The 14,846-nt window shown below is 43.7% G+C and overlaps 1 protein-coding gene across 2 annotated transcripts in view; it reads right to left on the reverse strand.

The window, feature by feature from the left end:
- OGDHL (oxoglutarate dehydrogenase L) overlaps window positions 1–14,846 on the reverse strand; it is a 106,606-nt gene that overhangs the window by 5,686 nt on the left and 86,074 nt on the right. For both annotated transcript variants that reach the window (XM_074999447.1, XM_074999448.1), the window contains exons 19-21: window positions 8,880–9,005; window positions 7,114–7,186; window positions 2,080–2,243 (exon numbers count right to left, since the gene is read on the reverse strand). In XM_074999447.1, the coding sequence (XP_074855548.1) occupies window positions 2,080–2,243; window positions 7,114–7,186; window positions 8,880–9,005 (363 nt within the window). The remainder of the gene's footprint in view (window positions 1–2,079; window positions 2,244–7,113; window positions 7,187–8,879; window positions 9,006–14,846) is intronic.

The raw sequence follows: 14,846 nt of genomic DNA on the forward strand, positions 1-14,846 counted from the left end.
TCCTTATCAGTAGACTTGTACTGTGGCACTTTAGCTCTCTGCTGAGAGGACTCTACAACCAGCAACTTTGGCTGGGGGTGGGTGAAGAAGTACTCCATACCCGCAGATGGGACAAAGTATTTCTTATCCACCCTTTTGTTGGTAGCAGGAACAAAGACTGGTGTCTGCCATATGCTGTCAAATAGCATCTGAATGAGGAGTGGTACCTATAGCCATGCCTGTGTGAAGAGTAAGACTGTGAGCACCTGGATGAAGCAGGTGGTGATATGGAGAGGTGGCTACTCTGACACCTCTGTGATTTGACCTTATACAAGGAAGGAGATTGTGGCTTTGAAAATGGTGATTGTGACCTCTATCTGTGACAAGGGATACAGGAACGGTGATGGAATCCAGTACCATCCTGGGGATATCTGCAAGGTAACAGAAACTGGCAGTGATAACGAGTGGTGCGGTGAAGGCTCAGGAGTGCCTCTGTGCTTTGACTTGCACTTAGTTTTGATGTGCTTAAGATCTGCATCTGCAGTTTTAGTTAAGTCCTTAGCAGGCTGTGAGACAGTCAGTGCCAAGGCCGTAGGTGCCAAAGAATCATGGCCAGGTGCCAGTACATTTGGTGTCAATGGGGTTGGTACCATGGGAGTCAGTGCCGGCATTGGTGCCATGCCGGTCAATGTCTTGGTTGGGGCTGGGGCTTCTGGTGCTACTGGACTCAGGGCTGTCAGTGCTGTACATTGCAGCACAGAAGCCATCAGTGCCACCTTTGAATGGTTGGGAACCGATCTAGCACTCGGTTCCATCTCGTGCACCGGTGCTGTTGATGGAACCTTTTTCTTGGTCTTGGCCTTTCTCAACGCACCAGAGACCGTTTCAGCAGCACACTCAGCCTCATTCATCATTCCTCTGGGTAAACTATGTAATGATCATGTCAGGGAGGCTCTAGGACTGTTACGCACAGCAGCTTCAGTAGAGAGTTCTCTGTGCTTATGCTGGCTCTCTTGAGAAGGCTCATTCCTTTCAAGTGAAGAAGGCTGGAGGGCCTTGTCAAACAGGATCATGTGTAGATGCATTTTCCTGTCTATCCGGGCCCATGTAGTAAGTTCTGAACAACGTGGACACTTCAGTGGAACGTGCCCTTCTCCCAAGCACCGGATGCCCACCTCAGAGCCATTCTAAATGCATTGTCACACTTCTTAAAACTGGCTGTGGTGGGCATGATTATCACAGTTCTTTAAAATGTAGATTGAGTTACTTAAAGATAAGGAGTCCATTGGCTCCACAGAGATTGTCAACGAAGCTTAACTGGTCATTCACTTAAGAAGCAACTTGAAAATTCAACTTTAAACTCTAACACTCTAACTGTAAAAAGAATCTATTTAAGGTAACAAACCCTAAGAGAGGAGACAGAAGAAGAATAACGGTCGAGCTGAGGAGAAGGTAGAAGCTCCATCTGCAGCCGCTGGCGGCTGAGAGGAACTGGCTGAGACTGGACTGTGCACGATAGATAGAGCGCAAAATGGCGTGTTAGAGCCCGCACATGCGCAGTCCAGCTGAAAACAGCTATCAAGATCTCTGAGCTGCAGTGCCAGGGCAAGCCTGACACCTTAGGTGGAGCACCCACAAGGACACTCAAAGAAGTAATGTCTTCTGCATCAATGAGTCCTTTGCCAAAAGATATTTTGGGAACACTGGGGGGCTGTATTATCTGGACATTCTTCTCTCTCTCTCTCTCACACACACACACACACACACACACACACACACACCAGATTGAGCATGGGGCTTGGAGCTACCAAATTCTAACTCCACCTCTGTCACCAATGATGTGCTATAAAGCCAAGCCATTTAACCTCTTTGGATGTCATTAATCGGCACAGTATATATGGGAAAGGACTAGCTTGCTTAGCTCATAAGGGGCTTTTGAGGATTAGGTGATGCCTTGGAAGATGTAATTGTACCACACAAATACTAAGTTTTGTCATTGTCATCATACCTTGCAAATGTTAATGATTTAAAAGTTAGTCACAATTCTTGGGTGAGAATCTTTCCAAAGTCTGAATTTTTAACAAGGTTCAGGGGACTCACCTGCTCCAGCCTAGTTATAGCCACTTGTTTCTCCAAATCTTGATTCTTTCTCTCCTTAATGAGATCATAATATACCTTCCCTGTACAGAAAATTACCCGTTTAACCTCAGTTGCTGCCTGTGCTGCCGCCCCATCCTCAGGAATCACACGCCTGAATCTGGTACCTGGCAATACCAAAATTAGAATAAAAAAATGCATTCCTCTACTGATGGTCAGATTCAGTCAAGAAATTTTACTGAGGCAGGCCCTATCTTGAGTGAACCACAGAGTAATTGTCACTGTTCTGTGCCCAAGAGATAGTATCACCCCATCTGCTGTATTCCTAGATCTTTTCAGACACCAGATTTTGACACTGGTTATTTAACTACAATTCTGTTCAAGGAAGGAACCCATTAAAGGATTTCTGATAAACAGCGCTCCACAATTTTAAGTGGAAGGAGACTGGTATTTTTCTTGTCATGCTCACTTTGTCACATTTCAGTGAAAATGCACCTATATTTCCCCTCAATGGTCCAGCAACAGCATGCACTCCCTGGCTTCTGGGTCCCTACCCACTGCCTTCCTTGGTTGGAGACTCATCTCACTCTCTTCTGTCTAGGGTACTTCCTGCCTGCACCATTCCCTGCCTTCACCATATTAATAGAGAAATAAGGACAACCCAGGAGGTTACAGAGCAGGCAGCTTAACCTCCACCAGTAAAGGTAATGGAGAAAATAATTAAGGAATCCATTTGCAAACATGTGGAAGATAAAGGTGACAAGTAACAGTCAACATGGATTTGTAAAGAACAAATCTCAAACTAACCTGACAGCCTTTTTGATAGGATAATAAGCCTTGTGGAAAAGGGAAGTGGTAGATGTTTAGACCTTAGTAAGGCATATAAGTCAGCTTACATGCAAAATGACCTGGGCAAACTGGAGAAATAGTCTGAGGGAAACAGGATGAAATTCAACATGGACAAATGCAAAATACTCCATTTAGGAAGAAAGCATCGGTTGCACACATACTAAATGGAAAATGACTGCTGCCTAGGAGTACTGCAGAAAGGGATCTAGGGGGGTCATATAAGACCACAAGCTACATATGAGTCAGTGTGACATTACAGGCTGGGACCAACTGGCTAAGTAGCAGTGCAGCAGAAAAGGACCAAGGGATTACAGTAGATGAGAGGCTGGATACGAGTCAACAGTGTGCCCTTGTAGCCAAGAAGGCTAACAGCACACTGAGGTGCATTAGGAGAAGCATTTCCAGAAGATCTAGAGAAGCTATTATGCTGCTCTATTCAGCACTGGTGAGGCCACATCCGGAGTACTGCATCTAGTTCTGCCTCCTGCCCAGTATGGAAAGGATGAGGATGCATTTGAGAGGGTTCAGTGGATGGCAACGAAAATGGGAGTAGGGGACTGGAGCACATGACCTATGAGGAGAAGCTGAGACATTTGGGTTTATTTAGTTTGCAGAACAGAAGACTGACGGGCGATTTGATAGCAGTCTTCAACTTCCTGAAAGGGGGCTCGAAAGAGGATGGAGAGAGACTGTTCTCAATGGTGACAGATGGCAGAACAAGGAGCAATGGTCTGAAGTTAGAGGGAGAGGTGTAGATTGGATATTAGGAAAAACTATGTCACCAGGAGGGTGGTGAAGCACTGGAATGCATTACCAAGAGAGGTGGTAGAGTCTCCATCCCTAGAGGATTTTAAGTCCTGGCTTGCCATAGTCATAGCTGGGATGATTTAATTGGGGTTGATCCTGCTTTAGGCAGGGGGCTGGATGACCTCCTGAGGTCCCTTTCAGCTCTAGAATTCTATGATTGTTGCAGACATCATTCTGGGATGCATTAACAGGAGTTTTGTAAGCAAGACAAAAGAAGTAATTCTTCCATGTACTCTGCATTGATTAGGCCTCTAGTAGAGTACTGTACCTACTCTATCCAGTTCTGGGTGCCACATTTCAGGAAAGACAAACTGGAGAAGGTCCAGTTAGGCACAACAAGAATCATTAAAGGTCTAGAAAACATGCCTTTTGAGGGAAGATTGAAAAAAGGAGTTTAACTTGTAAAAGAGAGGACAGTGGGGACATAAGTTTTTTGAAGTACATAAATGGTTACAAGGAGTACAGAAAAATGTTCTTCTTAACCTCTGAGGACAGGACAAGAAGCAATAGGCTTAAATTGCAGCAAGGGAGATTTAGGATGGATATTAGAAAAAACTTCCTAATTGTCAGGGTGGTTAAACACTGGAATATATTGCCTAAAGAGATGGTGAAATCTCCCATCTTTGTCTAACCTGCTTCTAAAAATCTCCCAACACCTGCCAAGGGTGATCTGGATGGTGCTTGGTCCTGCCATGAATACAGAGGCTGGACTTGATGACTTCTCAAGATTCCTCACAGTTCTGTTATTCTGTGATTCTTTCCCAGACAAACCAGGCTGCAGTTGCACTCCTGCTAGCTTGGTTTTGGGGATGATTAAAAGTGTGACTGCCAATAGTAACAGCTACTAATCAGCTTTCTTTGCAAGTCTGTTTTATTCTTGAAGTAAACACGTTTTCACTGTGATAAAGGTTCTGGTTGGTGATTATTCCTACCAATGCTTTGCTAAGGTCTAAGGCCCACCTTGGACCAAAGATCCTGACCAGGTGGTAGGCCAGAAAGGAGGCAATGACTTACTTTAAAATCAAGATACCAAAATCCTTTGTCTGTTGGTCTCTGGATAATCCAGTTTGGATTAGTATATACAGATCTCTCCATGGGATGAGTTTCTCTGGGGTTGTTACACTATGACTGAATTTACCTAGCTCGTCCCCAACTGTTCTATTTACCCTTCCACTGGAAATATCCGAAGTCCATCAATAAAATATAAAGGATTGCATTCTTCATGCAATAGACTCCAAGAATACTAAAAACTGAATTTAATAAAATGTAACAATTCAATAAGGTTTGTAGAGGTACTGTTAGTTTATCACATCTTCGATTTATAACCAGTGTTTTTGGTGTTGAGCTGGTTTAATAGCTCTGCACTGCTGACCTAGATATATTTTTGGCAACTAAACATGCCACCTTCAAAATACCTTATTTCTAAGACAGTCTTAGCTAAAAATTAAATAAATAACTTATAGAAAGCCTGCAAGAATGCTTGGTACATGCAGTAAATTCACTTTTAATACCAATAAAATATGGTTCAAGAAATTAGTATATACAGATCTCTATATATACAGACAGACAGATATACAGATCAGTACATACACTGTATCTTTATTACAAGTTTGAGCACCAGCAAAAACCTGCAAGTAGCAAGAACTGACAGTTATAATGGAGCGACCATTATGTAAGCAAGTATATAACTAGCATCTTTGTTACAGTGTGCTCAAGACCTTCTGCTTGAGCAATTAACACAGTATTATCCCAAAGGAATAATTAGTACAGTATTCAGGTGAATAGTTTTGAATACTGGAATACAGTTTAGGTTGCATATCACAAAGGACTGCCTTGCAATGGGATGTATTGTCCCTGTGGAATAGTCTCCCAAGAGAATTAGTAGATAACCTTTTGCTTAGGACACATCAAACTAGTTGATCTAATGGGTTTCACGCATAACTCCCTCCTATGATTGATGCAGAAATAGTTTTAATCAACTGTGAGGTTGCAAATAGCAGCATGACCTCCAAGTCTGAATCAACACAACACACCCACTTTATCAGGAAAATAAGTGTGTCATTCATCTTCAGGAGAAAAACAGGCATAACTGCATGAAAAAAACCTCTGATTTATGTCTAAATTATCCAGTCTGACTGAACACCAGAATTAATCACTGAAGAAACTCCAAATCAGTGTTTTATTGGTTCAGCTGGAGTTAGAGTCCTCAGCCTTCACAGATATAAAAGAAAGGCATCTAAAGTAATGACAAGCACATCTAAATTAACTAACAGTAAAGTATGAGCTGTGGCCACTAATGTGGGCTAATGTAAAAAAAGATGGGGAACCCAAGGAATAAACTAAGAGTGGCCAGCATATAAGGGATCGGATCATTATTATTAATAAATCCTGAATTTCGTTAGTGTGACATTTCCAGACTGACTAATTCTATGTGCTACAACACAATCAAATCCAGGGAAATCCAGCTCGTAATCAGCACTGCATTTACACAAAAGACACACTGAAGGAAAAGCAAATGAAGAGAGAGTTGTTAATGTTTCATTAATTATTGTGGAGACTGGTGCAAATCAAAATGATTACAAACTTAAGTCTAAGGAGATGAAAATCTGACCAGTAATTCCTTCTTTACACACAAGGTTAGAATACCCATGTGTCCAAGGACTCCAGCTTAAACAGTTTTTTTGGTGATGCTTCTGATTTCTCAGCTATTCGGCACCTCTCCCTGCTTATGCCACAATGGCTGGTAAGTTCACAACCTCTCTCCTTTTTTCCCCAGGATTGCCCCTGCCTCCTGGTACTGTATAACACAAAGAGAGATGCTTCACACTGTCTAGCACTGCTTAACACCTTACTTTTATTGGTCAGGATCTTGCTTTAGGTTAGCAACGGGATAAGGCAGGCCCAGAAGTGGGAGTATAAGGAATGAAAAGTCAGTGGAACCAGAATCACTTCTGGGAAGGGAAGCAAGGAACTATGGAATTGTCAAACACACCACAAAGAACATCTCTACTTTTTACATGAAGACAAGTGATACCCCTACATCCTTATGTGGATGGGAAGATTCCTGCAGAGAGATGAACACGCCCTCCCCCATTTAAAGAGAGCAACTGGGTAGGAGATCTGCAATAAATGAAACTGAAGTCAAAGAACTCATTATCTGAATGCAGATTATTTTGGCACAGAAATTATTTTCAAAATCAGGGCAGTTTTCTCTCCCTTTTGCACACAGCAACTCCTAAGGAAATCAGTCGATGAGAGGTGCATGTGAGCTCCTCCAGGGGAACCCTCTTTGGAATGGATATTCAACTTCTGAATATGCAGTCTGGCATGCTGGCTACATATAGATGCTTGTGCATTCACAACATTTGTAACTTGACCTACCAGACACCATTTCGTCAAAACTGGATTTAGCTTCAGGATGTCTCAGCAGTGACTTGGGCGTAAAGATAATAAGCTGTAAAATACAAATTATAACAACTTTCAGAAGATGATGCTTGATCTGCTGTACATACAAAATACTATTTTCGACACACGAATAGATATTGTACTGTACTGTATCACCATTATTAATGGACCGGGTTTAGAAATAAACCGAACAGTAAAAGAAAAAAATTATATTCTTTGAAACTATTATTACACACAATGAATCTCTAGGACTGGGATTTTCAAAATGCATCACCTCTGCTGAATTTCCTTAACTCTTTATGGTCCTTTGAAAGTCTCCGCTTACATAACTACTGCCCTCTGAGAGCACAAAATGAATGTGAAGTATACATTTTTAAGATGGACTGAGGTAGAGAACCATCAAAAAACTTCTTGCACTTTTGTTTAATGACAAATATTCAATGAGCATTTTAGTCTTCAAATTGTATAGAATCCAAATTGCTTCAGAAACTTGCACTGAAGTTCCTTAAAGAGCTTGTGCTGTTCAGTTTTAATGGGATGGCACTGAACAAAGCTTAAGCGGCATTAGGATACGAGGTAACTCAAGATAATAGTCCCTGGAAAGGGTCTTGATTAGCACAAATCTTCCCAGAGTGCAGAAGTAATTACAGGCATGTGCTAACTTGGCCTTAAATCTGAACTAGACAGGATGAGAATCTCAAACTGAATAAATACTTAGGCAAACCCTTTGTCAACTGGCCCACCAGGGCACCAAAACTTAATTATATAGAGGCTGGATTCAACTTCACCTTTAAAGCCTGGTCTACATGATGGTTTTAGCAACCAGCATAGCTATACCAAGGCAGATCTTTAATTCAGATGCTATGCAAAGATACAAATTGTGACATACTATACAGTTTACCCCAGTTGAAATGTGGGCAAACCTGCAATACAGCAAGTCATGATCTACAGCAGAACAGCATGTTTGCTGTAAGCATCTGCAAGTGACAAAAACCATTATATCCTTGTGGATAAGGGTAATAAGAGCCTGTTTTCCAGGAAGTGGCCTCCTTTCATGTGTGCACATGCACGCGTGCAAACACACACACACACACACACACACACACACACACTTTTGACTGAATTTACAAAGCCCATCTGAGCAACACTCAGGCATTAGTGTTAAAAAAAGCACATAGATGGGCATCTGAATGGACAAAAAGGAAGGAAGGCCGAAAGCCAGGCCTTACAATTCTAGCAAGAAAAGGTGAGATTTCATTAATCAGGTCCTCAGTCTCCAACTTGATATTCACTGTGTGCATCTACATTAGGAACTAACTTTGAAGTTCACTTGGAAATTAGGCACTACTTCAAAGTAGTCAGCAGAGAGTCTACACACATTTTCCCTGACTTTGAAGCCCAACTTCAAAGTCCTTATTCCATTCCTAGGAGTGGAGTAGTTCCCTACTTCGAAGTAAGGTGTGTGTAGACAAGCAACTTCAAAGTTATTTTTGTAGTGTAGACACAGGCATTGAGAAATACTAAAATGCACACATCTTCCATTCACTCATAAGTTATATACAAACACAACCCTGAATGCAAGTTCTGGTATGGCTATGGCGTGAAGTAGTGGATCTGTCCCATGAAAGCTCACCTAATAAATTATTTTGTTAATCTTTAAAGTGCTACTTTACTGCTTTTTTGTTCTGAATGCAAGTGGCTCAGTATTCTAATTAGACAAAAATATCAATTAAGCTACTTACTGGTTTTCTGAATGGCAGCAAGATCTGTCTTCTGAGGACATGAAAGTAATTGGCTGGAGTTGAGCAATTCACCACAATCCAGTTACATTCATAGAGCTGGGAAACTTCAAAGTCTGCACTGAACTCCTAAAAAAAGACATGAAAGGCATCAGAAAAGCTTCCTCTTTTCCCTTCCTACAACTCTGACCCCCTAGTCACTAGTTTAGGCTCCAACATGTTAGGCCTTTTGGGGCAAAAGTAAGGAACTATAATAGCTTTGGATGCACTTATCACTACCAGTGAGCACAACTGAAGACTTTCCATGCTCAAACTTCTAGATTGGTTTCCCACATTTACTTGATCAAGAGCTCAGCAGGCTTTGGATCATAATCACCAAGTACACATAACCCTCAAGGCAAGACCACCAGTCTGTTCCCATTTCCTATTCCCTACATTCTCTTTCCTGAAATCCTAATCAGTAAATGTCTTTTGCTCATGTTTTGTTGTATATTGAAAAGTGTCTCAGCAGCTCAATCTCTTCTCTCCTTCTCAAGTCAAACTTTCCTCCAAGCTTTACTTCACTTCCAAATGTACCCTTAAAAGGGACAGCTGAGTATGAAAACAAAATCAGTCCTGGATCAGAACATGTTATACCTATTACAGTGACAAATCAGGCTTATGATTATTCTCACAGTAAGACTAGAGTGTATAAAATCCTACCTCTGCCATGATGCCTACAGAAATCTGCTAGAAACATCTAGGCAGGTGAAACCGTGATCATGGTGATTGCTACCGGTTAGCATATTTCATTGACCAATTGTGCACACAACGAGCCTACGCTATACATCTTATTATAATAAGTGCAACTGAAAATGCCATCCATCATTAAACTTTCCCATAACTCACTATGAGACTGCGTTTTCAGTTATTTATGATTTTGCCTGTGTGCCTTAAGCACAGTTATTGATGAATTTCCCCCTCAGCAATACCCGCTGGACCAACATCAGCATCCTCTGGTGCCTTGCACCACAGCATACAGGCATCAAAGGCATCAAGCCTACCAGAAAGTCTTAGAATGGGGAAGGAGTGCAGGTCATGGAAGGCCCATGTGCAACACATCTCAAAAAACAATATAGTCACAGAAAAGCTGGTAACTGGTTTTTCCTTCTCCGTGCAGTAGCACATGTACATTGCACTGCAGGTGACTCACAAGCAGTTTGAATTCCAAGTGGGCTCAGAGTTTGAATAAGGATTGTACGATCATCTGTCCAACACTGGCTTCACCTCTGCCTATGCCATCCCTCATCAAATATATGGATTTGCCACCCTACAAATGTCCAGTATTGGTACACAGACAGATAGGCAGCAGAGGCTGTCTACAACCAGGTTGATTGAGTTACCACTTTACCTGGAGATGCGATACATGCTAGTCGGTAGCATAAAACAAATACAGCTGAACTGAGATCCTCTAGTGGGAATAGATGGTCGTTTTCTCTGCGTGAAACCCCAACAAACACTTGAATGGTCTAGTCTGATCCAGGTAAAAACAAATAAAGCTCTTCTAATGTCTAGAGTATGCCTTTTTCTTCCTCTTTGCTTGAACAGGGCTTTGAAAAGAAAGTTAGTAAATAAACTGCTTAGTTAATACGAAAATCAGAAACCACTTTAAACTGGAATTTACGGTGAAGTCAGAGGTACACTTTTTCCCCTAAAGAAAATTGTATAGGGAAACTCTGATGCCAAAGCTTGAAATGGCACACGTGACTGGCAAAAGTTCAGGTGGGGAAAGATGTCACTGTGGTAAGTGATAGACTACTCTTGACCAACAGGTCAAAGTGAATGAGCAGGGGACCAGTTTGCCTAGAGCAGCGATCTCCAACCTTTGTTTACACCCAAGATCACTTCATGGGTTTTAGGGCAAACCAGGATCCACCCTACCCCTTCCCAAAGCCCCACTTCCTTCCCCATAGCCCCACCCACTGCACCACCTCCCTTGGTAGCTCTTCCCCACTCTCACTCACTTTCATCTGGCTGGGGCAGGGGATTGGAATGAAGGGGAGGCTGAGGGCTCTGGGAGGGAGTTTGGGTGCAGCAGTGGGTGCAGGAGGGGGCCCAGGCTGGAGCAGAATGTTGGGGTGTAAGAGCAAGGAGTGCAAGCTCTGGGAGTGTGCTTGCCCCAGCCTGGAGCACCCTTTTGCACACAAACTCCTTCCCAGAGAATGCACTCCACGCTTCCTCCTGCACCTTAACAGTCTGGGTGGAGGAGGCGGCTTCGAGGCTGCAGCAGAAGTTTGGATGCAGGACAAGGTGAAGAGTGTTGGCTATGGGATACAGGGAGTATGGGAGCCAACTCAGAGCGGACACAGGCTGTAGGAGTGCAAGCTGGTTACCAAAGGTGTCTCCTGGTTGACAGTGCAGTGGGACTCGGACAAGCTGCCTCTGCCTGGCCACATGTCACTCCTTAAATCACAGGCTGGCTGTGTGCAGATATGCTCTGTGCCCAGCCCCAGGAGGGAGGAGTTCTCCATGTGTTTCATTACTGCCCCCTCCTGCAAGTGCCATCCCCACTGGCTAGTTCCTGGCCAACGAAAGCTGCTTGGACAGTGCTGGGGACAGGGACAGCATGAAGCTGCCTCATCCCCCCTTCCCAGACGGTGCAGAAACGACCTGCACTCTTTGCGTACACTCAGCCAGCTGGCTGCTTTCAGGAGCAATATAGGGCCAGGAAGAGGCAGCATACCTGAGGAATGTGATCAGCTAACAGAGGCTTCAGGATCTACCAGTTGATTGTGATGGATGGGTTGGTGACCGTGAGCCTAGAAGAACCAGTAGCTGCAGAGGAGGAGGAGGAGGAGGAGGAGGACGACGACGACACCACACATGGTAACTTCTATTCCTCTTTTTGGACTCATACTGGGCAAACAGCTGGAAAAGGTGAAACCCCGAGACTGCTGTGGGTTAAGATTATGAAGTCTCTCATTTGTCTTAATAGAAAACAGCAAGGGACCTTCACAAGAGAGGTCTTGAATGGTTTGTTGCACCTCCAAGGGAAGGCCAGAAGACTGCAGCCAAGATGCACACTGCATAGTGATGGAGGAAACCATAGCTGAAGAAGGTTTGTGGTTTGCTGCATCCAGATTTACTTGCAGGGCAGCTCTGCAACTAATTTGTCATCCTTCACCATAACACTGAACCCCTGCTTTGCCTCATCAGGAAGCTGGTCTTTGAACTTCAGGATCTGATCCCACAGGCTGTCATCACAGCTATCCAGCAGAGTCTGCTTGTTCACGGTAGTAAGCTCTAAACCTTCTGTGGAATCAACGTCCCTGATGAACAGATCTAGCTTTTTTGTTTCTTTACCTTTCAGAGTACAATAAAGGCCTGGAGTTGCTGTCTCTCTTTCCATTAGCTATTAGGTATGAGGGAGCCTTGAAGAAGGTGGTTATAGGGACATCTCTCTTCTCCATCATTCTAAGCAGAAGGAGGCAGAGAAGATGAGATCTGCCATAAAACCTTAACTGGTTCTAGGATGGCCTCACTGATAGGAAAAGATACTGCAGGGAGTCCTGAGAGGCTAAAGTGTTCATAAACCTATGAAATCTTTGCAGCATTTCTTCTGGCAGGATATCCAGAGCTGCAGCACCCATCTCAGAAAGTCTGAAATCAATGGGGGCAGGGAGAAGTAGCCTCCATCAATACCTCCTCATCAGGGGACAAATAAGCAGCTGCTAAGGACTGATGAGGAGGCCCCTCTTTCAATCCCCTTGCAGGAGAGTCCTGAGCACAGTTTTTTATTGGTAGGGCAACCATATCTCCCTGTCTCCAACACAGGACAGGGAGATGTGGGGAGAGGGGCAGCTCCTTCAAGCCCTGGGAAGTGGCAGCCACCGGCGATCCCCCTGCTTCCCCAAGGCTTAGGGAAGTGAAGCGGGGGTGGGTGGGATGGCCCAAATATTGAACACTGAGCCCCTTTTAAAAAAAACAAGTCAGGATGCCTTTTTGGCATCCCAAATACAAGACCATCTCACCCAATAGGGGATGGATGGTCACCCTAAGTACTGGCAACTTGTTGCAGTGGCTCCCAGTATCTTACCAGTGTAGAAGGGCAGGAACAGACTGGAGTAAAGGGAAGACTCACCAGTGTGGAGGGAAAACATCAAGGGGTCTGAAAAAGCTACTGACATGAAGGTGGGACTCAGGTATGTGAAAGCCTTGGCCCGTACCATATTGGCAAACACCCCAGTGTGACTGCTGAGCACAATCAGGTTGAGTCACACACAATCCCATTTCATAGTCCTCTTCCTCAGACCCCATGGGAGCTGATCCCCGCCTCTATCAGTAACAGGGAGACCAGTTCTGGGTCTGGATATGGGATACTAATGAGATCATAACAAGCTCCCCCTCACAGAATCAGAGTTGGAAGAGATCGAGTCCAACCCCTGCTAAAAGCTGGGCCAATCACAATAAATCATCCCAGGCAGGTTGTGTCAAACTGGGACTTACAAACCTCTAGGGATGGAGAGTCTGCCACCTCCCTAGGTGACCCATTCCAGTGCTTGCCCACCCTGCCCGTGAAATAATTTTTTTCTACTATAACCTAGACCTTCCCTACTGCAGCTTGAGACCATTGCTCCATGTTCTGTCATCGGTCACCACTGAGAACAGCCTCCCTCTATCCCTTCTGGAACCTCCCTTCAGGTAGGTGAAAGCTGCTATTAAATCCTCCCCCACCTTCATCCTTCTCTTCTGTAAACTAAATAAGCCCAAATCCTTCAGCATCTCCTCATAAGTCATGTGCTCCATCCCCCTAATCCTTTTTGTTGCTCTTCACTGGACTCTAATGCATCTACATCCTTTCTGCAATGGGGGGGCCCAGAACTGCATGCAATACTCCAGGTGTTGCCTCACTAGTGTTGAATAAAGGGGAATAATCACTTCCTCAGATCTGCTGGCAGTCAGATGGAACTTTATAAAAGAGGTACCACAACTGTATGACACAAGAACCATGCTCTGGTGCTGGAATTGACTGTGGGATTGAGTACATTGAATGCTTCTTTTGGGAGAGACTCCTGAAGAGAATGGGAAGCTGGCACTGCCAGGCTAAGCAACCTTTTGGCTACAATCAAAAGCTTCAGGTGTCGATGGCTCTGGGAAAGGTTCACAAGTCTGTGGAACTACAAGGCTTCCAGTCCTTCAGAGACTGATCTCAATGCTTTTGAGTCAGCAATTCCTCCTGACTTACGGACGAGGTTAAGGGTGCATTTCCAGGTGCTTGCCTCTGTTCAGTGCCTTCACCGCAGACTTTGAAGACCCCAGGATTGAATCCTCGGAGACTTACATCATTTCTTCTTAGATACTAGTGATGAAGACCTGCCTCTTGACTCAGGAGTACTGCTCTGATTCTGACTGACTGACTCTGATGTGCTAGGAATATGTTCTGCATGGAAAGTGACAACAGCAGATGAAATGCAGACTTCATAAGCAGCTGCTAGAGTCTGTGGCCCTGGCCTTTTTAGATCAGCATTTGAGCTCTACAGTATGATGTATCACTCACCTGCACTTCAAGACACTTAAGACAGCAAGGGCATGGGGAGCTTGCTTGCACAGACATGTTACATGACCAACAGACCTTGAAGCTAGGAGAACGGGACATTAGTCGGGTACTAAGCTCAGTACCCCACCAGGAATTGGGTGTCTTACTTAAGACATACTATTCTTTCACATACAAAAACAGAGACAATAACCTTCCAAAATAAGATCAGGAGACCGTAAAACCATTAAAATAAGATTAATTTAACCAATTGTTGAGTGGCTGGATTTTAAGTCTGGTTAATAGTTCACTTTCAGAAGGGAAATATCTAGTTGACCTTTAGAATTACAGTATAGCTAAAAAAAAAATCTTGATCAGCTTTTAAAGTACTTAGATGATTCAAATATAGGAATACAATAAACATATAGGATTAAACACACTGAGGCCAGATCACCTAA

The sequence above is a fragment of the Carettochelys insculpta genome, chromosome 7 (assembly GCF_033958435.1).
Source record: "Carettochelys insculpta isolate YL-2023 chromosome 7, ASM3395843v1, whole genome shotgun sequence".
Lineage (NCBI taxonomy): Eukaryota > Metazoa > Chordata > Testudines > Carettochelyidae > Carettochelys > Carettochelys insculpta.